Source organism: Alligator mississippiensis, chromosome 8 (assembly GCF_030867095.1).
Source record: "Alligator mississippiensis isolate rAllMis1 chromosome 8, rAllMis1, whole genome shotgun sequence".
Taxonomy (NCBI): Eukaryota; Metazoa; Chordata; order Crocodylia; family Alligatoridae; genus Alligator; species Alligator mississippiensis.
The window spans coordinates 8,523,309-8,550,981 of NC_081831.1; the positions used below are offsets into that span (position 1 = coordinate 8,523,309).

The following is a 27,673-nucleotide window of genomic DNA, read 5'->3' on the forward strand; positions in this document are numbered from 1 at the left end:
GTAAACAGAAATCTTTCCATCAGGCCCTCAATGACCAACCAGTCTTCCCACTCTCTCTCTTGGAGTACATGTCCACAAATCACTGCATGAACCACTGTGCTAAGAGATAAAAAGAGGTAAAAATAAAAAATCTTGTCTACTTTAAACAAATTACTAATAGACTTGCTATGAGGACAAGCATTTCTGAACAATTCAAAAGGAGATTTTTATATTTTTTCTCAGCCCAGAGTAACAGACTTTTTCTCTTTCCTCTACCCGCCAGCCTCCTACCATTGTAGAAGAAAAGTTTACAGCAGACTTATTTACACATGCAATTAGTGCACCTGAATAAACTTTGACACAGTTTGTGCTGGAGTTTATTGCTCCCAGATGCTGCATTTACATGTGAGCCCAGGACTGCAGCACAGCCCTGGCTGGCGGGTGGCCCAGGGGCTCAGCTTGCCAGCCTGGAGCTGCTCTGCCCTGGCTCAACATGCTGTAGAGAGACTAGCTGGGGTACAAGAGTGCTACAGTGAGGGGCTAGCTGGCAGACAACCCCCACACTGTAGCATCATCGTGCCCCAGCCAGCCCCAGTCACCGTTTACACGCGTGTTGCATCAGAGTAAATAACTCCACTATAGGACAGTACTTGTGTTGGGCAGTACTATCCTACAGTGGAGTTAAATAGTTTACTCTGGCCTAATAGCACTTCTTGTGTAGACAGTAACGCTTTACTATGGAGCTAATTAGTCAACTCTGCAGTAACGCACATGTCTAGATGTCCCCTAGTATTTCATAAGCAAAGTAAAAAACATCACGGCAATGTTGGTTTTCAGTGATGCAGCTCTTGATAATTTTGATCTGCTTCCAGTTTTGCTAATTTGTCCCTAGTGACTTTTGACTTTATTAAGTTGATCATCCATAGCTGAATCTTATCGCACGTTTCTTTTAGCAGTTAGCACAAACAGATGTTAACCAAGGACTTCTTGGCCTCATTTACTGCCTCATCTTTACATACTAAAGATGAGCTTTCACTTGGCTCCTGCCTGACCCCTAACGGTTGCAATGAATACTTCCAAAAAGCCAAGTTTTCTAATTGGGTTCTGCTACTTTTTCATGTGTCTTCCACTTGTGTTTTAATTCAAAGACTGTAGCAATGCAATATGCAGATCAGCTAATATGTCAAATCTGTGCAAGACCCTTGAAGTCTATTTTACCATCTAGTGCACGGTACTAGAAATGGCTTGCATGATTTTGCAAATTGGCTGAAATCAATTTTGCTCCTTTTTCTCTGGGTTGCCATTCACCCTCAAGTAAGCAAGGGCATTGCAGACTTTGGCTCTGAATGTATTTCTTGGAAAGAAACACTGTTCTATCTTAGGTTTTTGTACTGACCGTAACAAATAGCAGAGGGATAGGATAGGATAGGATAGGATAGGATAGGATAGGATGCCAGGCATCCCTAATGGTAGAGGGTGGCAACAGCAAGTTACCATTAATGAGCAATCATGAATTAAACTGAAAAATAATTGATTTCTGTGTCCTGGCTGCTAATGGTTTTGTCAGATGTAGAGACTTGGAGTGCAGATTTGTCGGTAGTATCTTGAGTATCAAGAGAAAAGGAACTAATGAGGAGAGAATACAAACAAATTCTACCAGCTCCATTTGAACTTGCAGGAGGTACTCAGCAACTCTCAGGATCGGGCCAAAAATGTAGATTTGGTACACAACAGGCCAACAAAATGACTCCCGAGGCAAATGCAAACAATGTTTGGTCAGTGCAACTCTTGCCTGTAGAGTTCTCTCAACAGGATGTTTCTATGCATGGGGACAGGCAGAATCTCCTGTGTCAGCAGGAATGCTGCAATCGTATATTAGGTGAGTATGCCCTTTTAGGAAAGCTCTATTTGTTTAGAGAAAAGTTTGTAGTAAACAGCAGCCTGACTGCCATGTGTCATATTCCAGGGTGACAACAGATTAAAGACACATGGAGCGAGAAAATGTTTTAAGATGTACTTGCAAGGTTCCTGCTGTGCGGTGAAGCAGACTATAACACTTAATGGGATACTGATGACATGCTAGGATTATATCAACAATAGCAGGTTTGTATTTTGGGCAGATACTTTCAGGTAGTGTGTGAAATAAACAGTCAGAAAAACTTGAGAGTTGCATTATGGTAGTGCAGGTTTTGAAATATTTAATGTTCACTATATCGTGAAGAGATAAGCGTGTTCCAGAGTCAATCAGATCTTGGACACTGCCAACGTCTAGCTGGGTTTTGATTTTTTTTTTTTGTGAAAGTTTATTTGTATTGGAAGAGAGGATCAGGCTCTCTCAAATTCTTAGAACATGATTTTCACCATATGGGGCTCCCAACTGCAGCCAGCAAACTACTTTCAAATGCTATAGTATTTCACTGAGGCCCCATTTCTCCTCTGCAGGATATGAGTATGTCTTCTTGATGTCTTTGGGAGACACTTGTATCCTGCTGGGCAGAACAAGGCCCCAGAGTTGTTTGCATACAAAAATGGCCAACAATCATTCAAAAAGATGATTGTAGATGAGCTCTTATTATTATTATTATCATTAGTGTTATCACACTGTGTGGGACCCTGCTGTGCCAGGTGTACCAAAGAACAAAAAGACAGTCTCTGCTTCCTGATAGGACTGACAAATGATCTTTATGCAGCTCTTGTCCTTCAGCAGCTGTCTGACCTAAACAGTTGTGCTATGCTTTCTCAGTCCACTCAGAGAAGAGACAGCATGTGTGTGAGATTGTTTAGGATACAATTATTTTTTTTCAAGACTCTTCATTAGCTAGGATGTGTCACTATATGCAGGAAGATGGCCATTTGTGTGGATAATCCCCGCTTCCTGGATTCCCTCCTAGTTTGTACGAGAATGCTGAGATCGTTTCAAAACAGCTCTTCAGAAAAAAATAGCCTTTACCCTAGACTTGCACTTTGCATTTTCGGCAGTAAATCAAAAGCCTTCATCAGAAAAGCAGTTTTGATCAGGGCATGGTTCATCGCTTCCCCTTATGCTGAATAGACTACTGAAATGCTAACCAGAAAGGGAAAGATATTGAGTATACAGATTTTCAGCTACCCTACATATTTATCTGCTTAGCGATCTAGGAAATTCTTGCTCCAGTTCTAAAAATATATCGTTAATGAACTATTATGTAGTGCAGTCCTGGCTGAAGAGAGAGAAAAAAAGATTCCACTCCTCACTGCAATGTTGACTTTACATTCTCTTTTGTACATTAGGAGTGGGTCTGACACTGGTGCCCCTTTTCAGAGCAGCCCTTCTTGCAACAGCGTTGAGGACCTCATGGGAAACATTCTGTGAATGTCAGCCTCACAGGACTGAGAGAACTGTTGAATAGGCATGCTGCCTATTGCTTTTTTTTTGAAGCTTGCAAAGCGTTAATGCTTTAATCTTGTACACAAGGCCAGCAGAGATGGAGTCTATCTGTAATGCTCTCCAAATCAGAACAAACCCAGAAGGATGAAGTTCAATCTTTAAATCCTTCTCTGCAGAGCTATTTTTAACCTTCAGTTCACAAAATGGATCCGTACGATGGCTCTAGAGCTTTCTAACAGAATCCTACCTATTACACTTGACACTGCCAGATGTTTGTCTTCAATTGCAGAACTAAAGCTTTCTCGCATGATTTCCTGTGCAGTATGATAGAAATAATTTAATATGACAGAACATATCCATTCACATGGGTAGGAAAACTGATTCTGCCCTTCCCAACTTTCCCCTCCCACAAGACAGAGAGAGAAAAATCTTCATTTGTCAAATGAAGCTAGCTGAAAGTCAAGTTATTGGTAGCGGGATTCAGACCATAACTGCAAATTAGATACAGCTATTAAACATGCATCATACCATGGCTGTACAGCAATAAAAATGCCTTAATAAATTCAATGAGCTTGCTGTGAATATTTTGCGCCTTCGTTTAATCTACTGTAATTCCGGGAGTCCTGGCATTTCTGGGAAATTTTAAAATCTTATCACACAGCCTTCTTCACATGACATTTCAAGCACTCCTGACCATAGATGGTAGAAGAAGAAGTTTCTGCATCTTGGATATAAGGTATTCACAAGAAACATAACCTGGCCAGAGACACTTATTTAACATTTTTCAAAATGTCCCAGCAAACAGGTAAAAGAGAATGGAAACATTTGTTGTAATGACTGTTCTCACCGTAATTCCCAAGTCTCTCCAAAAATTCTTCAAATGTTTAGGACCACTTGGAAGTTAGTCTGTCTATCCTGGATTTGCATTCACAGCAAATGTGTGTGTGATTTGCATTCACACACACTCCCAAATATAGGTAAATAATAAAAATGGACAGCCATTTGGATGTTCTTGATTGGAAATTGTTTTGTAAATCGCTATGATTTTTTACTCTCCATCTCCGACCAAATATCAGTTAACAATGGGTGTACGGGGAAAACACGTGTGGCATTTCCTAAATTTATCTAAAAAATAAAACTGCATTCTCATTCTCTTGGAACAACATTATGATCTTCCTTAACACTGGGTTAAAATATAAATGTTCACATATATCAGTAAATTCAGTAGAGAAACACTTTACAATATTATAGCGTAACAGTAAAGCATTATAAGCCCAAATAATTCAGTTAGTTTTGCACACTTCTGAAACCCCAACTCTGAAATTTCTCACCCAATCTGTCTTACATTTCCCAGAAAATATCAAATTCTGGCACAAGCTGATAACTAAAACATTACAGGTACACTGCCTTCAATTTAACAAAGGTGTGGGCTTACATGAAAAAACTGAAGCTTATAAAAGAAGGCTGGCTTCAGCTTTAATTATGGCTCAAACTAATGTCTTTCTATAAATTAAAATATAGCAGAGATTTAGGATTAGAACTAGGCGGCATACCGAATGAAAACAACCTCTGCTATAGTTGTTACTAATAGTTTCTTCCACCAGACTCATTACACATAAAGCATCACTTCTTTCTCTAATGGACTGCTAGTAGATTTAACAGCTTTGAGAGTATTTGTTCCCCTTAGCCTTTGCATGATTTCATCAACAAGCATGAAAAATCCCTAAATGATGCTTAGCTTTGTAAAAGATTTTGAAGATCACTACCACTTTGATCAAAATTTGGCCTCTTGGAAGGAGAAACTATGCCTGTGCGGTACAAATATCCGTGTCTGTAAAGCTAGCATTCCAGACTACAGTTTGTTGCCAGGAGTTTGGCCGGCTCACTGAGGTCACAACAGGAACCTTTCTACTGACTTCAATGAGTTTTGTATCAGGGCCAATGAAAGGGAGAACCCCAAGTTCGTGGAAACCCTTTACGGTACTTAATTCTCTGATACTGGACTTCCTTCTCAGAGTTAACAAATGAAACCATCTGAAGACCATGCCATGCGTTTTATGAAGTGCGATGGATATTACTGCAAAGGGCTGAAATTACTGCCAAGCTAGCAGTTCTCTTCATGATTTCTTCGTTAAACAAGTACCCTCTTTGCTAGAAAGCTGAAAGGTGGATTTTGGAAGAAAGAAGGGAAAGGAGAATAATTGAATTAAAAGTAAAAGCCAGATCTATTCAGCTATCACTGTAACTCTTTGAAAGATTGGCTGCATGGCAGTGAAAAAATAATTGAAATCTCCATTACAAGACATTGGCTTTGTTGCATTATTACTGGCAACTTAATCTTTTATTTGCCCAGGCAAACTTTCCAGAATTAGATGCTTGAATTCTTATACCGGCTCCTTCTGAAACGTCTACCTATTGCCATCTTAAATCACAGAATAAATGTTTTCTTGATTTATTAAACTGCTGTGTTCTGGAAAAAAAAAAGCTGATCTAGCTAGGAAGAAAGGCATGACAAGATTGCTCTCCTTTTTCAGAGTAATATACATTTCTGAAACTTTAAACTGAAAATAACCAGCCAAGCAACACACATCTGGTTAGAAATAATTTAAGGAAGTAGCTAATAGGTTTTCTGAAGGGAATATTAGTAATGCAATATCCTTCTATGACCTAGTTTTAATTGAAAACATTGGCAGTAATAAGGTACGATGTTTCATTTTGTTTACTTTTTGTAGGGTTATATGCTTTCTATAAAAGTCTCACTATGATTAATTACATGACCTTCAATGAATTAAAGAGCATATCCAGTTCACATAAACAAGGTCAATTATTATATCTCTCCATTGACAATAAGATATGTATGAGGTAGGCTACTTTGATAGCTCTGCCTAAAGTCAAGGAGGATATATAGATTACTATTGTGAGTGCACCAGGAAGGAGAAACACTGCTAATTCTAGAGACAGCTGCTAGTGTCTGAAATATTACTGACCTGCGTGTCATGGCTGAGACACACATAAGGCCTGAACAGCCAAACGTAAAGTAGTTCGGTATTTTGGGGGCTAGCAACTCCTGTGAGTGAAATGAAAAACAGAGTAGTGGCAAGCCATGCTAAATATTCCAGAAACCAGTTCAAAGTAGTAGACACTTGCCAACTCTCACTGAACCCACAGCCCTTACTTCTGTGATTATGCTTACTTATACCAATGGGCCAAATCACATGCACAAACCAAGTGTAGGATCAGACCCTTCTAATCTGGAACTGCATAACCTATTTCTCGTAAAGATTTAAGAAAGAGAGAGCTATAATGATGTCTTTTTACTGGTTATGCTTGATCACAACTATATCTGTCATATCCCCCTGTAAAACCCACTTACAATGGAAAGGAGCCCTGGCGTAAAAGGAAAAACATTATAAATTGAAATGGAAAGAGTAAGAATGCAGTCAGCTCTGCACACTGCTATCAAATACTTTCCTATTACACCAAACTGTCAAACCGCTCCACTCAGTACTTACTCCCAAATCTGGAATTTTTCATTTATGACAGTTAATTATGAACTAAGATACCAAACATACTAATGATTCTTAATGAAAAGATACAAGATACATTGTTCCATTTATAGCTTCTATACTTCAACAATACATGTTTGACAGTTGTTGCATTCAGTGATTGAAGCACTGTTAAAACTAGTGACTGACTATCTTTTCTTTCAGGCAGTTGCAAGTAATACCGATCATTTTTTATTATTAATCCATACAGGCCCGTCTTCCACCTCTGAGAAGACAGTTCATTCCAAATATAACTACTAAAAAGGCCTGAAGAAAAGACTAATTTTATATTGCTCAGGGAAATGGATAATCTTTCTGCTGGAATGTTATTTCCTTTTTCTTTTGGCCTTCACATCATGTCTAATTCTTTCCCTTCAGCCAATATAACTCTACTGACAATATTTTTTCCCAATTGATGCTGCTGAAATCAACAGAAAAATGAGCATTAATATATTTATGTTGTTAAAAGGTTGGACTACAAGAATAACCCTTCTCTGTAGACTAGAATATGAGGCAGGATGGAGGTGTGTGAGCTTAAGATGTGCTTTTTCCTCCTATAACAAGACTTCTAGCATTATAATTAGTTTTTTTCCGTGCAACTTCTCCTGTTGTATCAGCTATTTACAATTATGAAATAAGAGCATAGGTACATCAACAGTGAAGCCCTAACATGGGCTGATGATCAACATCTTAAATCATAAGCATAAAATGCCCTTTCAGCTCTTGATTCCAAAACAAGCTCTAAATACTATGAGTAGATGAACTCTTGTAGCAATTTTTAATCAAGTGAGGATTTGTCCAGATTTGTTTCCTTCTGAGACATCTTCAATAATTACGAGTTAGGTTTACTTATATATTTCTTGTCAATGGCCTTGTACAGATGTTCAGTTTCTCCCGGGAGAGTCGCTGATCTCCCAGGAGAAATCATGAGTGTACGAATGTTCAGGCTTTTTCTCCCAAAGCAAAAACAGGCCACTCCAGGAGAAAAATAACCTGGCAATAACCAGGGTTAAAATCACTCCCAGGAGAGTTTCTCCTAGGAAAGTGAATGTCTGTACATGCTGAATGTTTCATTTACAACTGCTGAAACATTCTGCCCTAAATTGCCAAGTGAAAGGTGAAACTGAGAAACAGTGCAAGAAGAGGGGAAAAAAATTATAGAATATATATATATATATATATATATATATATATACACACACATACACAGACACACACTCACAGTCTACTTCTAGAATGGCACGGACAGATTTAGCAAGGTCTTTGGCTTCAGCTCCAAGGGCTGCTGTGACAGTACGTCCATTCTTCCCCAGTCGTGCAAGCAGTGTCTTAGCTGACAACGTGGCTCTTCTATCACTGAAAGGAAATAATTGTTTATTTGGCAGATTGCAAGGAGAAATATTCTTTTTAATAAAAAACTACATATTTCTTGATTGGTTTAAATCTCACTTCAGGAAAAAAAAGGATTACATTACCAAATTCCGGAGATTTCCTCAAAGATTATTTTGTTTTAGTAATAAAAAGAGTTTTTGGGGCAGTTCAATTAAAACAAAAATTATGCATTTCTGAGACTGGATCCCAGAAACTCAGCTGGTGTGAATCAACACAGCTCTTACACACTCCGTGAAACAACCCAACTGGAACCAGAATCTGGCCTGAAGTCATCTTGTGGTTATTTATATTGGAGTAACATTGAGGAGACCCAGTCATGGACCAGAGCTCCACTGTGTTAATGCTGTAGAAAAAGAAAACACGAAGATGGCCTTTTCATATGTAGGAAAGCTTTATTGTTGGTTTATTATTATTATTATTATTATTATAGGTATCTCCAATGTATTAAATATTTTCTAGATACCTATTCAGTCAAAAAGAACGGGTATAGTCAGGGCAACGCCAGAGTCTAGAAGACCCACCTTCCATCTTTCACTCTGTCTGAGACTTCCCGTAGGGAACTTACTTCTGCTCAGACCCTGTTAAAGTGGCTATGAAAAGCTGATGAATTCCCTGAATACTCTCAGGCATTCTAATAGCACCAGTCATTCATCATTCTGATAGCCCAAGTCATGCATGGAGATCCAACAGTGATAATAGCCATACCTCCAGCCCAGATATATAAAATTATGTTTCCCATAAATACACACTCAAGGGGGTAGTAGAAGGGGACAAGAGTAGGGGAGAGGAAGACTATGTTAAAAATACAACTTAAGGTGCAAACTGGTGATGAAAGGGATTTTGGATGCAATACAAATCAATCCAGCTCTTCCTAAAGTGAGTGAGAATTTTGATATTTGCAATATAAATCACAAGTCCACATAAAAGGGTCCAAAGGCTCCAATCCTGACTTTTAAAAACTGCAGTTGCTCCCTCTGAAGTCAATAGGGTTACTTTAATGAAAATGGTGTCATTATAATAAGGATTAAAATTATGTTTTTTTATGAATTGACACCACCTACTTTGAGAAGTTGTGGAGTAGTGTATAAATAAAAAATTATGATAACAAAAGTCCAATTTGTATTATCATGCTAGTCATGTGTAAAGAAAAAAAATGTAGTGAAAAACAGCCAGACTCCTGAAACTCAAATGTACATGTAGTTCACTAAATTTCACTGTAGCCCAGGACATCTATTGAACTGCTTATATCAATGACACTCTTATTTGCAAAAAACAAAAAACTGCAAACCTACCAAAAAAGAGGCAAATAAGTTTTATTTTGCTGTTCTTCAATTTAAACAGATGTTTTGACTTCTCAAAGATTTTTAAGCATCTTGACTACAACTCAAAATGGATGGTCTGTAGGGCTGTGCAAAGCTTCGGTCTCAGATTCGATTCAGCAGAGATTCGGCCCAATTTGGTGGCCAAATCTCTGAATCTGAATTGAATCAGAGGACCCTTTAATCTCTCTGAATCAAATTGGAACCCTCTGAGTTGATTCGGAGAGATTCGAAAAGATTTGGAGATTCGGATATAGACACAGCTTTAAATGTTTTTTCTACATACCTCTAAGTACCAGCACGGCTCGTGAATGCTGTGATGCTGGGGTGCATGGAGTGTCCCACGAAGCACAGAGGGCACCCAGGGTCCTCCTGCGGCCAATTGCTGAGCCGGGGGGTGGGGGGCACCATGCATGCTCGATGGCGGACCCGGAAGTGGACTGGAAGTACTTCTGGTCTGCTTCCGGGTTCACTGCTGAGCATGCGGAGGGTCCCCCTGTGCTCCTTTGGGACACTCCATCTGCCCCAGCATCGCAGCATTCATGAGCCATGCTGGTACTTCGAGGTGCATAGAAAAAACTATTAAAGCTGCATCTATATCCGAATCACTGATTCTCCGAATCAGTATCGAATCTTCAGATTCAGATTTAGCTGAATCGAATAGGGCCCACTTAGCACACCCCAATGGTCTGGATCCTGACTCCATTAAGAACTTTCTTAAGTACTTTCCTTTATGGGTATTGTCTGCTGTCACTGAAATTCTATTTTATCTATCATATTTACTCAAATACAAAATGAGGCCCCCTTTCTCCCCTGAAATGGCATGGGGAAAAATGCCCCTCATCTGATAATGGCATACAAGGAAGTCTCACTAAATACATTGTCTATCATTAAAGTGCTGTGAAAAGCAGCATGTGCTCAGCAATGGAAACCAACTATGAAGCTGATTAAATGCAGCCAACACTGAGTATGACTATAAAACACATGGCCCACATTGGGCAAACATGTTGATGGGAACCAACCACAAGGATAGGTTAGTGCAATCCATCTGAAGAAGACATATGCTAGCGCCCATTAAGTGCAAATCCCCTCATTGTTGACTCTTTTTCAAATCATAGTGAAGCACAACGTTGCATACAATTCACCTGGAATCTCTCTGTCACACCCACTCTTAGGCTTCCACATATGAATAGTGTGACCCTGCTCACTATAAAGTGAAGACAGACCAAGTTGCCCTGCACGTACATTTTTGGAGAATCCCAGGACTTGTGACAAGAACGCCTGGTTTCAGTCATGAGTGGACTAATTACCACATGGATCCTTTGTGGGGGGCATCTGGAGTATACACACACATACTGAACAGTGCTGAGCTGTGGGGTCACCATAGAGGGCAGGGCCACATTAACTGTATGCTCCACGCTGATAAAGGAGGTGACAGAGAGATTCTGGGTGAACTGTATGCAATAGCGTGGTTCACCATAGCTTGCAATGCTGTTGACTCAGGTGGAGCCCAGCCCAGTGATATAAGTAGGTGCCACAGTGCTATTCAAAAGTGTGTTTATGAAACATCTCTGCTAAAACTTGCAGCAGTTTCAAAAAAAGGTAACATGCATCAAAACACTGGAACGGGTTACCCAGAGAGGTCATGGGATCTCCATCCTTGGAGGTTTTTAAGACCTGGGTAGACAAAGATTTGGCTGGAGTGATCTAGCTGGGGATGGTCCATTTTGAGCAAGGAGGTGGACTAGATGACCTCCTGAGGTCCCTCCCAACCCTAATTTTTCTATGATTCTATGAATTTTGGATGAACTAAATCTACGTACTATATGTAAATTGCTACAGGCATGTTTAATTTCAAGATTACTGTTTTCAAATTTGCTCCTCACTTCCACATGCTCAAGGAGAGCAGGGTCTGACAGCAAGGGGAGGGGCAAGGTGGTGGCAGGGGAAAAAGTTTTCAGGAAGCAGAGAGCAAAGGGCTACCTGATCTCCCAGATTTTTATTTTCCCTGCTGTAGCTGTGGGAGGGGGATAAATTCAAGGCAAACGTCCAATAATTAGATTCTATACCTGGAAAACTGTAAGAAATTTAAAAATTTTCCATATACAGAAACTAATTATTGGGGTGTTGTCTTATTATTAGGGTCGTCTTCAAGTAAATACAGTAGACACTACCATTTTGTTTACATTACACTGCTATTCTTTTCGTGGGAGTACCTCTGTAATGCACAACAGTTAAAAAAAATTATATGAATAGGCAACCTGACCCTACTTCCACTGGAATCAATGGGAAGCGTACTGTTGGCTTCAATGGGAAGAGGAGAAAATTCAGAAGGGAACTGAACTGAGAAGGAACACCCAATTTTCTCCTGTAGTATTTGCTTGCACATGGCTTGAAGCGAATCCCCTTTCTAGCAGATTGAGGTAGGTGATTTCTCCCTACTCTTTTTGGGAGTGGGATCTTGTGGCAGGGGCAGCTTGGTTTGGGGCCAGGGCAGAACCATGATCTGCAGCCTGCACGCTCTGGGCAGGGGCGTGCAGGCAGCGGATCATGGCTCTGCCTTGGCTCAGGACTATGTTGTCAGTGATGTAAGGAGCTGGGGAAGAGCTGTGATCTGCAGTTTGCACACTCCGGACAGGGGCACGCCGGCAGCGGATCATGGCTCTGCCATGGCCCTGGACCAAGATGCCCTTGCCACAAGAACCCAGCAGCTCCAAAGCAGCCCCATGCCCTGCCCTGACGTGTGTCCTGCCAGCTCAGCTGGGGCAAGTCTCCATGGCAACCCCAGCCTTGCAGCTGTAGCTGGGTTTTCCATGGACACTGGCTCCAGGCATTCAAGCAGGGGTTGATGGGAAATGGAGTCTGGCTGCTAGCCGGATCTGCCATTTTGCCCACCCGTGGCTTAAGATGGGTTTCTGGGCCTTCTAATTCTGCCACAAAGGTTGTCATGTTGTATCATATCAACACAAGTAGTTTAGGTGCTCTTACCTTAAAGCTGACAAAGAGGAGTTTTCTGACAGGGCTTCGTGTACAATCTGTTGGCAAGTGTTAAGGAAATGCATAGTTAATATTTCAGAAGTTCAATGTACCGCCGGCATTGCTTTGTTGTCTACTTACAGATTTTCCCTCCCTCCTTCCACGAGCTTTGTGCTTATACCCCTTAATCCTTTATCCATAGAGAATGATCAGAGGTAACACTTTACTCCTGTCACGGGACAGGTAAACAAAAACTGGCATATAAAATGCATATAATGATGTCTCCCTGCACATACATGGCACACGTTTTCCTACTTTAAACCTTTCTGTTATGCAAAGCAAATATATTAATGGGCCATAACTTCAGTGACTATAACCTGTTCAAGCAGCACAGAGAAAAACTGGCTAGTAAAATAGTACTAAATAAGGTAAACTGCATTAAACATATACAAAGCTACCATTTTGGCTTCCAATATTTTCAAAATAACCTCTACTTAACGATTTATAGCTTTCCTTTAATTTCCAAACATGAATTTAGTTAACATTTTGAGAGCAGCAACTTGAACTCTAAAGGTTTTTTTTTTTAATTGTGAATTTTTTTCCCCAAGGGAATTTTTTATAGACATGGATATGACCTTATGAAACATTTTGGTTCCATTAACACCTTTTTTTGATGAAAAGCTATTTTAACAAAAATTCTCATCCAATCTACTTGCAACGCACACAGCAACAAACAGGATTCACAAACCGCTACATCAAATTCTGCTGTCACATCCTATTCCAGCAGGTTGCTTAAAATTGTGAAACTGTTTCTTTAAGGCAAAATGAATATCATTATACTCTATATATCATGGTCATACACCAGATGTATTATCTTGAATATTTCCTATATAAAAACGTTGTTGAAGAAATTGGAAGTGGAAAAATTACCTCTGTGAACTGCAGCAGTTTTTCAGTGGCCACTTCAAAGGCTTTCCTAGATGATTCTGATTTCCGTAGTTGGCAGTCTAGCACTGTGATTCTTTTTTTTAAATCGTGTGCACTTTCCTGGCAAAGGAATTCAGTCAGTATCATTGGATTAATTCTAAGACTTTATCAATTTCTCTTATTTGTCATTTTTCTACTTTCTCATACGACAGGCGACAGGGGTAGGGAGGGCAAATCTAACGTTTTTAGGGTAAAAAACCCCACAAATTATTGTTTGATTAAAAAAGGACTATGAAGAACTAAAAATAGCCTCTAAAATAATACTATTCTTTGAAAATAAACTCTGTTCAAAGCCATTTTAGTAAGCCTGTAGATGTTGAATGGTTTCCCCTGACCCTGCTGTTTTCCCATCTCTAGGGCTGTGTTCTGCTTTCCTTCAAGTCCAGTGAAAATATCTCTTTTTCCCACATGGCTTTCTAGCTTTAGAGCTGACAGTGAACCCACTGAACAGAATAGTTCTGATTCAGCTATTTATTAGAGAGGGATTTGGGAATCAGATCTCCCACAGTGATCAAGGTGCTGCTGTGAGACACTGCTGAGAGTCACCACTCCTCTCTACATTTTTCTTTTTTTTCCCAGAAAGAGATACAATGAAGAGCTGGATCTCCTAGTAGTCCCCTAGACCACGTCCAGATGAGCGTGGATGTTTGGTTTCCTGGGGATAACTAGCAGCGGCACACCTTGAGTCATGCACCCTCTGGCATGCAGCAGGATACCCTGAGTGGGGTAGGGGAGGCTGGGACCAGCAACGGGATCTCCCGGGGTCAAACCCAAAAGGTAGCAGCGTGAGAAGTGCCTGAATGTGCAGTGTGTGGTACAACAGACAGGTCTGCGGTGCCACATAGCAGTGCTCATCTGGACATGGCCCTAGAGTGCCAATTCAAACATGATGGATCACAAAAATCAACTCATCATTCAAACGCTTATGGCTAATTATTCAGTTAATGACAAAAAAAGGAAGAAGAATGCACCATACTGCATTCAGTATTCTGATAAATGTAGACTTATAACATACAGGAGAAAAAAAGAGAGTATTTTGAAAAAAAGCACAGTGCAGTTACATGAGAACTGGATGCTGCCCTTTTATTTTTGCTAAGTGGGGACTGGTCCATTTATTATGCGCATCTATAATGCATGAATGATAAAAGTGTGCATTAACAAAGTTCTGTTGTATTAACCTATGTACTCCGAGACAGAAAGCTGTGGCATGCTTTGAACAATGTTAAACAACTGAGATTTTACTATATGCATGTGTATAATCCACTGATCAGTGTTTCTTACGTGCTGTGCCTGATCTGTAGAGGATGTTAGTAACTCTCCATGACACACGTGATGCTGCAGAATGTTATGGAGAAGTTCCTCTTTGGAAAAGGAACATTTCTGGGGCAGATTAACCATTTTGGTGGTGTTACAAATGGTGCGAACATATTCATGCCCACTCTTCAAAGTGGTCAAAGTGCTACAAATGTAATGTGTTTCCATAGCCTATGCCTGTTACAACCTTAGCTATAAAACCTGACTCAAGCCCTCAAGATGTAGACACTCTAGCTTTCAACTCCACGAGTCCTTGTTTCAATTCCTGTGTGACAGGATGAAGATGATCTTGGGCACGTTCCTATGTTTGAGCTTGTACACTGATGAGAAAATTTGAACCAAACTATGTCCTAGCAGAAAGGGCAGAAAATGTTTTTGCTTGAAAAAACAAACACAGTTTACGCTAGATGAGTGTCTCCAAAACCCTACAGTCTGAATCAATCTTAGTGGAAGGCTTATAACTTCTACAAAGCACCTTTTTAGTATTAAATATATTGTCATTGGAAGCACACAAATATACATTTATAATAGTTTTGTTTGGCAGGATCCCCAGCATCCTGAACTTCAGAGTCTGCTTGATTAGACAGCCTCTGTATGGCATTGTATATCTCGCTGTTCAGTATTGAAAAAGGAGCTCCTAAGCCTACTTCGGATTTTATTAAATGCAGCCAATTGCAGTTGTTTTACTAAGTACGGTTGTCTCTTTTTAGCTTTAAGATGTTATCTAACGGCAAAGTGGAGCAAAGCTCTTCTTAAAGCCCTGTACCGAAAGAACAAGGAAAGAACAAGGTGAACTGATCAATACCTCTTACGTAAAACTACTGGCTGCATATGTTAAATAAAAAGAGTTCAAAGCTTTCGACTTACAGGGCCTGATGCTCTAGTGCCTTGCTCCTCGTATCATTACTTACATCAAAGGCAAGCATTTTACACCAACTTTGTACTGCTACTGGGGCTTATCCCGAACCTACTGGAGTGTTAACATTAACAAGGATGAATGGAAAGCCAGGCCCCAAGTCATATTTCATAAGGGCTCAAGACCAGATTTCTGAGTGCTCACCTCAGAAATTGTCAAAAACGTTTAATAGCCAACATGAATCAACCACACTTGGCATTTTTGAAAATCAGGGCACTTATATCAGCACTAATATGGGAGCTGATCTCTTGAAAATATAGCCCTAAATGTCTACACAAAAGGCATGGAAGGCAGTGGAGTATCAGTTTTCTGAAATTTATAGCTCCAGTACCACCATTTTACTTTTCAATACTAAACTCATTTTCAAGACCATAAGAAAGCAGGGCTGGAAGGGACTTCCTAAAGTAATCCAGCCTCCTGTTAAAGGCAGGAGCACCCCAGACTAGAGTATGCAAGTCAGCTGTCTGTCTAACCTGCTTTTGAAAATTCCCAGTGATGGAGAATCCACAACCTCTCTAGCTGGCCTGTTCCAGTGCTTGACTACCCTCATAAATCGGGAAGTTCCCTCTAATCTCCATCTAACCTATCATCACCCTTCAGGTCTTTGAAGGCTGTTGTCAGACCCCCCCCTTAGTCTTCTTTTCACCTGACTAAATGACCCCAATTCTTTCAGCCGTTCAGTAGAACTCATATTTCCTGGCCTCTACTAATTCTTGTTACTTTCTGATGGACTCTTTCCAAACTGTCTATATCTTTTTGAAGTTTGGGACTCAAAACTGAACACAATACTCTAGGTGAGGCCTCACCAGTGCTGAACAGAGGGGAAGAATCACTTCTCTTGCAAGTAACCCTCTTGTTAATACAACCTAGTATACTGTTGGCCTTTTTTGGCAACAAGAGCATACTGTTGGCTCATACTGAGATTATAGTCTACTGTAATCCTGCAGGTCCTTCTCTGCAGTACTGCAGCCTAGCTAATCAGATGAGAAGGGTGATGAAAGAGAGAGCCAAAGGAATAGATCATTCTGGATATGCTCTGCTCGAATATTCTTCCCCTTAGCATTCATTTTTCTACTGTGAGAGACAGGTCATCAGGCTTGGTATATGACCTGTGGTATATGACTCACTGCCAATTCACTGGCTGTCACTCAATTTGCTTATGCTGGTGCTGGTCTCCATATGCAGCAAACAGATTGTGAGTTATGAAGGCCAATTAAAAATTACCCCAAATTATTTGATTTGTGAAATAGTATCTAAAACCAGCTCATTGGGAATAACAAGCGGCTTCAAGCACGAGGCTCAGGTGCTCCATCTTTTTCATCTAAAATAATTCAGATTTAGGTCATAAAAATGTTTCTCTAGTGCTTTTAAAATGCTAAGCTTGAGTAAGCTTGAATTTGTTCATGAACAGTCCTGGATTTTATATATGATTCTTTTTGCATCACTGAGGACTGGGCAAGAAGTACTAGAAACACACCAAGATTAAAAGGGAAAAGTCCTTACTCAAGGCATGCTTTCACTGACTTAAAAAAGAAATTGGGCAAAATATGTAAGTGAATTTATTCATCTAGGAATCTGAAAAATCCTTTGGTCTTTCACACTTCCGTGAAAGCTGTTATCAACTACAACACATATATTTTTCTTTGTCTCATTTTTATATGATATATATTAAATTAAGACATAGGACAAAAAACAAATAACCAAACCAAACAAAGCAAAGCGTTCCCTACTCTACTGCTTGAGATGTGCCATAATGACTAGTGACCCAAATAAGCTTTTGGCTCATTTTTTTCCCCCAACCTAAAGATTTCTGGATAAAGGAAGACGCACTATGCATCATTCCAGTTATTGAATAATACAAGACAAACAGTGACCTACTTTAGAAGAGCAGATGAAAAGAAAATGAAAACAGGATACATGACAACAGCAAGGAAACCATGGTAACTACGAAAGACAACTGCTTTGCTTACTTTATTTTGGCCAGAATGATCAGTGAGCTGAGCCTTCAGCTCTGTAATTTCAGCCTCTAATAGGTGGATTACTTCTTCATAGTCCATCTCCATCCCACGAGCCTGCCTCTGTGCGGCTTCTGCAAGATGAATCCTGCTTCGCAAAGCTCTTGTCTCTTCCACCGCTGCCTTGGCTTCCTGTCATTACAGAATTCCATTTAGATCGTGCAACTCTCAGAAATTCAGCAATTCAGGACAAGTAACTTCTTTATCACCAGCGATACATTTTGGACCCGACATCAACTTTTTTATTTTTAAATCTATGGCCTGTACATAACAGAAAGGTTCTTTATTAAAAAAAGACAGAGATGGTATCCATCAAAATACTTCCATTTCTTCAGCAAGCAAAGTTGGCTCGGTCTGGAGGAATCACAAAAAAGTTGTATTCTGAGCTCAGTGACAATGGTGTTAATCCAATGGAGTGAAAGGAGCATGCTTGGAAACTTCACTGATATTCCTAATCTGATTTATCATCTCCATTCCAGCACGAGGACTTTAACTAAACACAGGTTTTTTACTATTGGTGAAACACCGGTATCCAGTCCAGAATTTCCACAGAACGTCTCTTATTAGGGCTGTGCTTAGCTTCAGTTGCTGATCTGATTGGGAGGAGATTCGGCCTGATTTGGCGGCCGAATCTCTGAATCCGAATCGAATCAGGATCCCCATTAATCTCTACAAATCGAATCAGAAGCCTCCGATTCAATTTGGAAAGATTCGACGATTCAGCCATATGTTTCAGCTTTATTTTTTGTTTTTGTTTTTTTACGTACCTCGAGGTACCAGGCAGCTCGTGAATGCTGCGATGGTGGGGCAGATAAAGAGTCCCACAGGAATGCAGGTGAGGTCCCCCGCGCACTCAGCGGTAGACCCGGAAGTGGACCAGAAGTACTTCCGGTCCACTTCTGGGTCTGCCGCGGAGCGTGCGGGGGACCCCCCCGCCTTGGCGACTGTTGCCTCCTCGGTTTGGAGTGGGGCACCCAGGGTCCCCCCACAGCCGATTGCCAAGCCGGACCCCCCTGCGCTTCAATGGGACGCTCCATCCACCCCATCATCTCAGCGTTAATGAGCTGGGCCTGGTACCTTGAGCTATGTAGAAAAAACATATAAAGTTGTGTCTATGGCTGAATTGCTGACTCTCTGAATCGGAATCGAATCTTCAGATTCAGATTCGGCCGAATTGAATCGGGACAGTGATCCAAATCAGCTAATCAAGTCACTGTCCCCTGAATTGGGCTGAACCCAAATCCAAATCGAATACTGCTTGCTTTGCCCACCCCTACTCTGTATGCACTGTTATCCCAAATGTCCTCTCCAAATTAATTTTCTCCAAAGACAAGCTACTTCTTGTTTTCTTTGGATTCTTACATTTGAATCTTTATCCCTATGTTATCCCGGGAAAATTTCAGACAGCAGCCATAGAGTACAGTAAGTACAGGAGAGGACAGTGGGAAAATTATGGTATAACTCCTAATAAAAATCTTTGCAAACTTTACATTAAAAAGTAGAGAAATTATTCCTTCTTGCAAACACAGCTGTGAAAGAACGTGACCGCTATAAATCTTAAACACAGAAGTGCGGAAATCTCAGTTAAGTTTATCACTGAATTTTAATTCTCACTAACTTTCTTCAATCTGTAAATGGAATAATATTAAAGTAAAAGTTGAAGATTGCAAATCTTTACTCATGTGAGTAAACCCATGGAGCGGACTGAGATGTGCGGTGTAGAAATTTTTTTTAGGGTTATGTCCTAACTCGCAAGTGGTACCTTACAGTGGCCCCTAAAAGCATGGAAGCATTTTCTAGTAGAGCTGACCACAAGCCCACAGAACTATGAGCCTGCTTCTCCTCTTACTTCACTGACAATTGGAAGTTCAAAGGAAATGGAGTTACATAGCACAAAATCCAGGTGAGCAAAAGAAGAATCAGATTATGTGCTTGTATCACACTAACTCAAGTTTGGGACAAATAACTGAAGAGTCCTTTTCAAGACACCTGCTACAGTCTGATCCAATTCCCATGGACTTCAAAGGAATTCCTAGTTAAACCCTTCGTTTGCCTTTCACGAGCAAGCTGGCAGAAACCCACTTCTTGTTATGCTTAAGGAGAGGAACTATCTAATGTGGGATTCTGAAGCTCCCAGTGAGGGAAAGAAGGAATTAGTATTAATTGTGTGGTTGTCTGGCCTTCATTTCACAGGTCAGCAGACACAGAATCAAGCCTGAATTAAGCCTTAAAAATGCAATGGTGATTCTTGGATACAATGTTCATGTGGTTGTAGGTTTCTCCTAATTACACTGTGCAAGTTGTGTATCAAAATACATCAATGGAATAGGCAGCCCAGTGAATCGCATTCCAAAGTACTACATTTACACAGCAGTATACATTAGCACTTCATCTGCAAGCAAACCAGTTTTCTAAAAAAACCAGATGCAATAAGATAGAAAGCTGGGGAGATAAGAGATTTTAAATCTCTCTCTAGCTTTGTGCCCAAGACCGGAGCAAAGCAGATTGAAACAAGCTATTCTCTTGACATTTAAACTGATATATTCTCTTTTTTCCTATCCAGTAGTACTACTCTGCATTTCCGCAGTTCCTTTTTATCTCAAAGTGGCTACCGAAGCAGCATTTAAACCTCACAGTGATGCTTTATTACTAGAGCATCTGATGGAGTGTATCCATCTGACAGATGAAGAAGCTGGGTAACAGAAAGGTAAATGAGTCGTCCAAGGTCACACCACATACGGTGTGGTCAGAGGTAGAAGCCAGGGCTCCTGATGTTCTGCCTCCAAGAGAACATCAGAAGAGTGCACAGCTATATGACAGTCTGTCTAGGAAAGGCTGCATTTACCATTAAAAAGTTATAGCTTACTGTAAGATTTTTAAAATAATTACTACATTTAAAAAGGCAATTCCTAACAGATAGGAAAAGAAATGCAAGCAGCTCACAACACACTAAATCATGCCGGATATCCACTTTCCCCATCAGGAATATCCCCTTTCCCCAGAAGGAATATGTTCCAAATAAACAAGCAATTTCAATACTGCCCACACCTCGGCCAATTGATTCTGAAATTTTACTGGAGTCTAAATGCACATCTGAGTCCCTCACATCATGACTTATCACATGCTGAAGTCAATTCACTCCTCACTTTGCAGTCAGATGCTCTGTAATAGATTTTATCTCCTTTTTCCTAATGTGCAAAGAGGGAAAAGTAGGGCAAAGTAAATGAAATTATATCAGGGAGGGCAGTTTTGCTTCTTGTGGCCCAGCTCAATGCACACACCAGGATGTGTTTTCATCCTTACATTCTCTCCAACAAGCTCCCTGTGTGCTGCCCTCCCACTATTTCAGGGATACCTTGAACCTCCCCCCCTCCCCCCCATCATCCCCAAAGTCCCTATTTCCTCCAGTCCAGGGGCTCTGTGTGTGTGCCCCATACCCTCTCCCTCCCCACAGAAAGGAAAGGGGTCCATTATTATTTATTTTTGTTCTGTATGAAAGAGAATTTTTTTTAAGATATCAACACCTCAAATGATCCAGGGAGGAAAGCAGAACAGAGATGGGAATGCTGGTCTGTAGAAACGTATTAATTGGGGCTACCAACTGGTTCTTTAGTCTACAGAGAAGTGCAGGAGTGCTTCAAGTCGTGTCTCTGCTGAAGGTAACAGGGATGCTACATGTCCCTCACCTTCCTCCCTCTGTTTTTTCTTATTTTCTCCAAGTTGCACAGGGTTTGGCCTGCTGATATCTAAAACATTGTCTGCCGTTCTGGAATTGTCTGGATGTGGCATTCAAAAGAGATTTTCTTACATCCTACCAGAAAAATCTCTAAAAAGATGAATGCCATCAAGCTGCGGGTAAGGCTTTGCCAGCTCAGCTGATAAGGAAATAAAGTTTATGAAGAAGAAGATCTTTTAAAAACACAGATCTATTCAATGAACAGCACAGTAAATCTGGGAGAGGAATCAATGATCTGGTGAAATCATACAGGAATGTTAAACATAGATTTGCTTAGCACTTATTATTCTCTTTTTCATCTACATGCTTAAGGCCTGTTACTACTAATGGAAGAAATAGGAATATTTCAGGTAAGACATGACGTTTGAGGTGCTACTACTTGTATTTCTTTAACCGTCCCACACTATATACTGTAAAAATAAGGGCATGTTTAACACCCAAATTATTCTATCAAAAAGTCCCTCTGATTTTTAACTCATAGATGCAGCACTCTACTATCTTTCCCATACTAAACTGTTCTGCAGTATTTCTATACACTGTGGTTTCCTGCCAAATGTTGGGAAAAGAGATTCATAAAGGGCTTGATCTCCATTCCTACTGTGAGAGTTTTGGCACTAGTTTCCATAAGAAAAGGGTCCAACCCGTAATCTCTGGATCAGCCTGTAAAAGCCCTGGGGTGGAAGACTGCTATTAGGGGGAGTATTTTATATGCCAATTTATTTTACTTCTTTCTTAACCCAACTAGGACAACCAAGGCACTGGTTATATCCTACTAGGAGAGGGAAATGGGAGAAAAGTAACTGTTTGAACTCATCTCACTCAAAAGAGGTCCCAAGAAAATTAACATATTGAGATCCAGTTCCTTAGCTTGTGTAAATCAGCACAGGTCCATCGATCTGAGTGAGCCATACCAAGTCATGCCAGCTGAGAAACTTGATCTAGACATTCAGTAGATAGAAAAACTGGACATCTAAACCACAGCATTTGAGCTTGCTTGACCAAAATGGTAAATTCTGGATTACAGAACATTTCTACAAAGAACATAGCACTCTCCCTTTCCACCACAGAATATGCCAGCAGTATATGAACATTAATTTTCAGCTGGGTTTGGGAATCCGACTTCTCTAGGCTTCATTGAAAATTCCATACATTACTGTGACAGATTTTCCAAAATACAAAATGCAGGTGAACATCTATTGAAAGTCAACAAGAGCTGGGCATGTCTCGGTTACATCTTTGAAAATTCCCTGCACCACATACACATGCAAGGCATCAGTACGAAAGAGGACAATGCAGTGTCCGGAAGTATATTGAAAATACTATTGCTATCCCTATCACCTTCTGTACCAACAAGTCTTCATACAGCAAGTTACATTAAAAATCTGAACTGCCACGTACCATGCCGTGCTGGCAAGTTGAAACCAAGATGATTTACCTTTCCCTTGGAGATTTTTTAAAACAAAGCAGCACTTCCAGAAGAAAGATGCATGTGTGTTTTGAGAGCCACAAGCTTTTCATTCGTTCAGTACATAGAGCTATCTCTACCAGGAAGCCTGTTTCCTTATGTTTTAGAGTTCTGAAGTTAATCAGCAAATCCTTCAAAAATGTTGGCTTGCTACTGATCAACCCCACCCCCAAACAGATAAGCAGCATGCACCAAGGTTCACTGCAACCTATAATAGCAAACCGCAGATCTACATAGATAGCTTCTTGCACACATGGAAACATCCCCATTTTAAAGGCATTTGTCCCTTATTAAGTCATAAATTAAGTCACAAACCTATTTTTTTTATGATAGGCTATCTTTTTTTTCCCCCCAGAGAATCCCTTTCTTCAGTCTTCTAAAGGGGCTGCCACATGGTCGTGGAAACTCGACTGCATTTGGAATCTTAGGTCTCACCCAGCGTTGCACGTACAGATGAGCCCTTGCCCAGAACGAATCCCCTTTGCTCGGAGTCACTTTGTGGCATGAGGGATTAATTAATTCCTTGCAAAACTCACAATGTAGAATAAGCTTTGTACAAAAAGCATCAAGTAGCCTCAGCAACAAAGCAAGTATTTATCTTACTTTCATTTTTCATACATCCGCTATCAATCAATTGCCATTACTTAGAAGAGAAAGCAGTCTCTCCCCCTGAATTGGCTGAGGAATGCTTGAAATATAGCATACAGCAGGCATGGTCAATTGGTGGTACGCACCCCAAGGGGTACTTGAGAAGGCCCTATGGGGGTACATGTGGGCAGGCGGGGACGGAGCACCGCCAGGCACCATTGTGCCCTGGGGGTACGCTGCTCCGCATCCAGCTGTTGGGGGTACGCTCATCCAAAAATGTTGAGAACCTCTGGCATATGGCATTGGTGCCTTGGGATTTACTCCTAAAGGTACTGAGCCAGTCTTCTGCTTAATGTCTCCTGTCTGCTTGGGGTGGTTTAATTCTGTAGATCCAATGTGTTTCCAGTTTATAGAAGTGGATTCTGCAGGCCCTTTAACTGCTGAAGCAGGTCAATCAATGTATAATTGGCTCTAATTAGTCTCCCTACAGGTTTTTCAGTTCTTTACCTGCAACTGCATGGCTGTTTCCAAGGTGTCATATTGATTCCTGCCTTTGTAAACATCAAATAAATAATTCAAAGGCTCATCCTTGTGACCAAAAAATCTCCTAAAGTGTATAAAAGTTATCAGATGCCTAAGGCCATGGGGGAAGTTGTCATTTGGAAAGTAAGATTTGATCATGTTAAATGGTGATAAACAAAAATAAAACAAGCTGCAAGGTATAGTGTTACACTACTATTTATTCAGTGATTGGATTTTTTGTAATAACTACTCTTTCCCTTTATTCTCCTCTTTGCTCAGACAGCAACTTTGCCTTGTAACCAATCTTAAGCTGGCTCTGCCAGGGGAATGTGTAGGCCAGGGGTGGGCAATTATTCCAACTAGAGGGCCACAAGTGTGGCTCCGCCCCTTGAAAAGCACCCTGCCCCCTGGTCACCATCATGGGACTGGAAGTCCTACCTCCTAACTCTTGACATTTGCCACTGGAAGTCCCTCCCCTTGCCCCCAGAAGTACTCCCTTTGAGAAGGGGGCTTGCTGTCTTGAAACCAGAAAATAAACAAAACAAATTATATACCAAAAATCAAACATCTATGTGGAGAAAACTTATCTGAGTCAGTAGAAAGGTGGCGGGATGCTGCACCAGCAGAAGAGCATGGCGGGAGCAAAGCCACGGTGGCTGGAGCCGCCGCGGGTAAAGATCAAAGTGAAAACCCGTGGTGGAGCCGGAATCAGCTCCCGCATCTGCCTGGGCACGCTTTATGAAAGCATGCCAGGGATGATTGGCCAGGTGGACGCCTGGCACAAGGATAAAAGACCCGGCAGGAAAGAAGCTGGGGGGAGCAGGAGCGGAAGCAGAGGCAGAGGCAGCAGCATCCTCGGCCTGCCTGGATGCTTAGAATTTCCCAATGTGAGAACATGGTGGCTCCTGTGGAAGGGGAGCACGATGGAGACGTCAGGCCAACAAGTGTCCCAGGGGTTGCTGGCAGAACCGGTGTGGACGGAGAACGGCAGCAGCGACTGGGACATCGGCAGGAGCAACAGGGGCGGCACTCTGACGGGGACGGCAGACAACAGGTACCGGACCTGGGGAGGAAACGATGCGGCAAGGGGGACCAAAGCCAGGGCAGAGTCAGATGCTGCATAAGCCAGGAGGAAAAGGGGGCCATGGGAGATGCTCGGTATAAATATCACCAGTGACCAACCACCGCAGCTCCTAAGGGACCGAGCGCCAGGGAGGGTCAGAACTTCGACCCCGATGGACAACAGCACGGTTGGCGTTAGGTGGGGTGTATGGGAGGTGGAGTCCCGAGAAGACATATCGCGAGGACGACCGAGGGGAGGTACCTCGGGAGGCAGGACCAGACATCATCCTCCCGATCGAAACCTATTTACCATCAAAGACATGGCAGGAAAGACCCCTGAGGGAACCAACCCAAGGTCACTCCCGCTAGCCTGGCCACATAGCCCAACAAGCCATGGCAAAGTTCAAGAAGAGCTTAGATGCGCAGTGCTCGGGAACTAGGCATGGAAGGTTATGATCCACAATAACATATTTCATTAAAAATATATATTTTTAATTCTATTAAAAATATATATTTTTGTCCTGATTTGCGTGTATTTGCATTGTGTGTATAGAAGTGATTACATGATAGCTCAAAATGAAGTCTTACTCTTGTATATTGCGGGGGTGCGGAGGGATGTGGGGTGGTGTGGGTGGGTGGGTATGGATGTGTTTGTATGTGGGGTGTGGGGTATGTGTGGATGTAGGTGGGTGGGCACAGGAGGTTTGTGAGGATGTGTGGGTGGGTATGGGGTTTGTGGGGAACTGTGGGTTGTGTGGAGGCGGAGGGTGGCTGGGGGTGTTTGTGTGGGTGTGTGCGAGTAGCAGTGAGCAGGGCTCCCATCAGAGGCGCGTGTATGTGTGTGTGAGGAGTTTGTGGGGGGAGTGTGAGGGTGTGGGTGGGTACAGTGTTTGTGGGATGTGTGATTGTCTATAGGGGAGGGTGTGGTTGTGGGGTTTATGGGGGAGGGTTTGAGGGTATCATGGGCTGTGCATGGTAGCTCCCCTTGTGCACCCCCCAGAGCCGGTCAGCACCCACCCACACCCCACAACAGCCTGGAGCCCAAGTGCTCTGCGGCACCTCCCCGCCACCGCTAACAGTAAGCAGCCTGGTGCACCCTGTGCCTGCTCTGCACTGCCTGGCTGTGGCATGTCCTGCCATCGTCTGGCCAGGCAGTAAGGCTGGGGTGGCTCCTTCTGGCTGCTGCTGGCCCCAACCCCGTGGTACCAGAAGGACCTGCATGCACAGCCCTGACCTGGTGTGCCCCACACCTGCTAAGGACTCGCCTGTCCAGGCTCAGCAGTGGCTGCCAGGCAGAAACTTGGTGCAGGGGAAAAGTGGCTCCTCCCCCTCACCACTGCCAGGCAGTTCTTGGTGCAGCTGCCCAGAGCCCACACTGTCTGTAATAAGATATATTCTCTTCAGATCCTGAAGTTGAATGTATTGCCCCTAAGGCTCTATCAGTGACTGAATGAGGCAGGGATAGCATGGAAAAAGTAGTAAATTATCATGTAATAACAGACTACCAAAATACCTATGCCAGAGGGATGGAATTCAGGTTAGTATTTCCTAACTTTTGAGAGCTTGTTTGCAACAATAACATTATGTTTACATTGTCTTTTTGTTATCTGAATTATCACATGTTGACACTTAGTTTCTTCTGTGAACTGATCACTAGTTCCTCAAGCCTCCATTTCAGTTAGGCATGTCCTGTAAAGAAGCACTGAACTTAATAGAAAGCAGCATCTTTGTTCCAGACTGCAAGTAAATGGATCCAAATGACATATAGAGGGTATCATCATCCTCATATTTACACTGAGTTAATAGAATATGAATATGGATAATTACCAGGGAGGTTCAGTTCTCCTAGGAAATAAATAAAACATTACAAATAAATAAAAGCAACTGTCAAGAGAGGACACACTAATATTATTAGTAGCTAAGGGTAATTTAGTTCAGTGATTCTCAAACATAATGTGGTGGTGTCTTGGGGAGCCTTGAGATACTTTCAAGGGTGCTGGTGGGGTGCCATGCAATGTTACCATGGCTAGGAATGCCAACATGATTTACAAGATAAACCCAGATATTTCAAACAGGAATCCATAGTGTCAAAAAACATTCTGACCTGTTGTGGTCTTTCTGGGCTCTTTGCAATAGAAGAATCACTCTTTTACATTGTTGTCATCAAAAAACAAGTGAGAACTAAGAGCCAGCATTTTCCAAGAGGGGACTTGAGTCTAAAAAGGTTGAAAGCTGCTGCTTTAGTTTTTTTTACAGTTTTAAGATTATAAGTGCTATAAATGATAACAGGTGTATTCATTAAATAACATCTGAGTCTAGCTACTCAGTATTTGGAAGTAAGCATGAGAACAAAAATAATGGCAACAGAATGGTTTCTTCAGCACATAGTCCTAGAGATGTGACATGACATCCCACCATCTCTTCCTAGGACTGATCATTCTTGCTCACTTAATATGTGCAGAACACTCCATGGTTCTCTCCCATGCTCAG

The 27,673-nt window shown here is 41.6% G+C and overlaps 1 protein-coding gene across 11 annotated transcripts in view; it reads right to left on the minus strand.

Moving 5' to 3' along the window:
• Positions 1-27,673, minus strand: part of STXBP4 (syntaxin binding protein 4) — a 129,523-nt gene that overhangs the window by 43,290 nt on the left and 58,560 nt on the right. For 10 of the 11 annotated variants that reach the window (XM_059732077.1, XM_059732078.1, XM_059732082.1 and 7 more), the window contains 4 exons: positions 17,766-17,942; positions 13,509-13,625; positions 12,591-12,637; positions 8,114-8,247 (listed from right to left, as the gene is read on the minus strand). In XM_059732077.1, coding sequence (XP_059588060.1) covers positions 8,114-8,247; positions 12,591-12,637; positions 13,509-13,625; positions 17,766-17,942 — 475 coding nt within the window. The remainder of the gene's footprint in view (positions 1-8,113; positions 8,248-12,590; positions 12,638-13,508; positions 13,626-17,765; positions 17,943-27,673) is intronic. The other variant, XM_059732084.1, reaches the window with a different exon arrangement.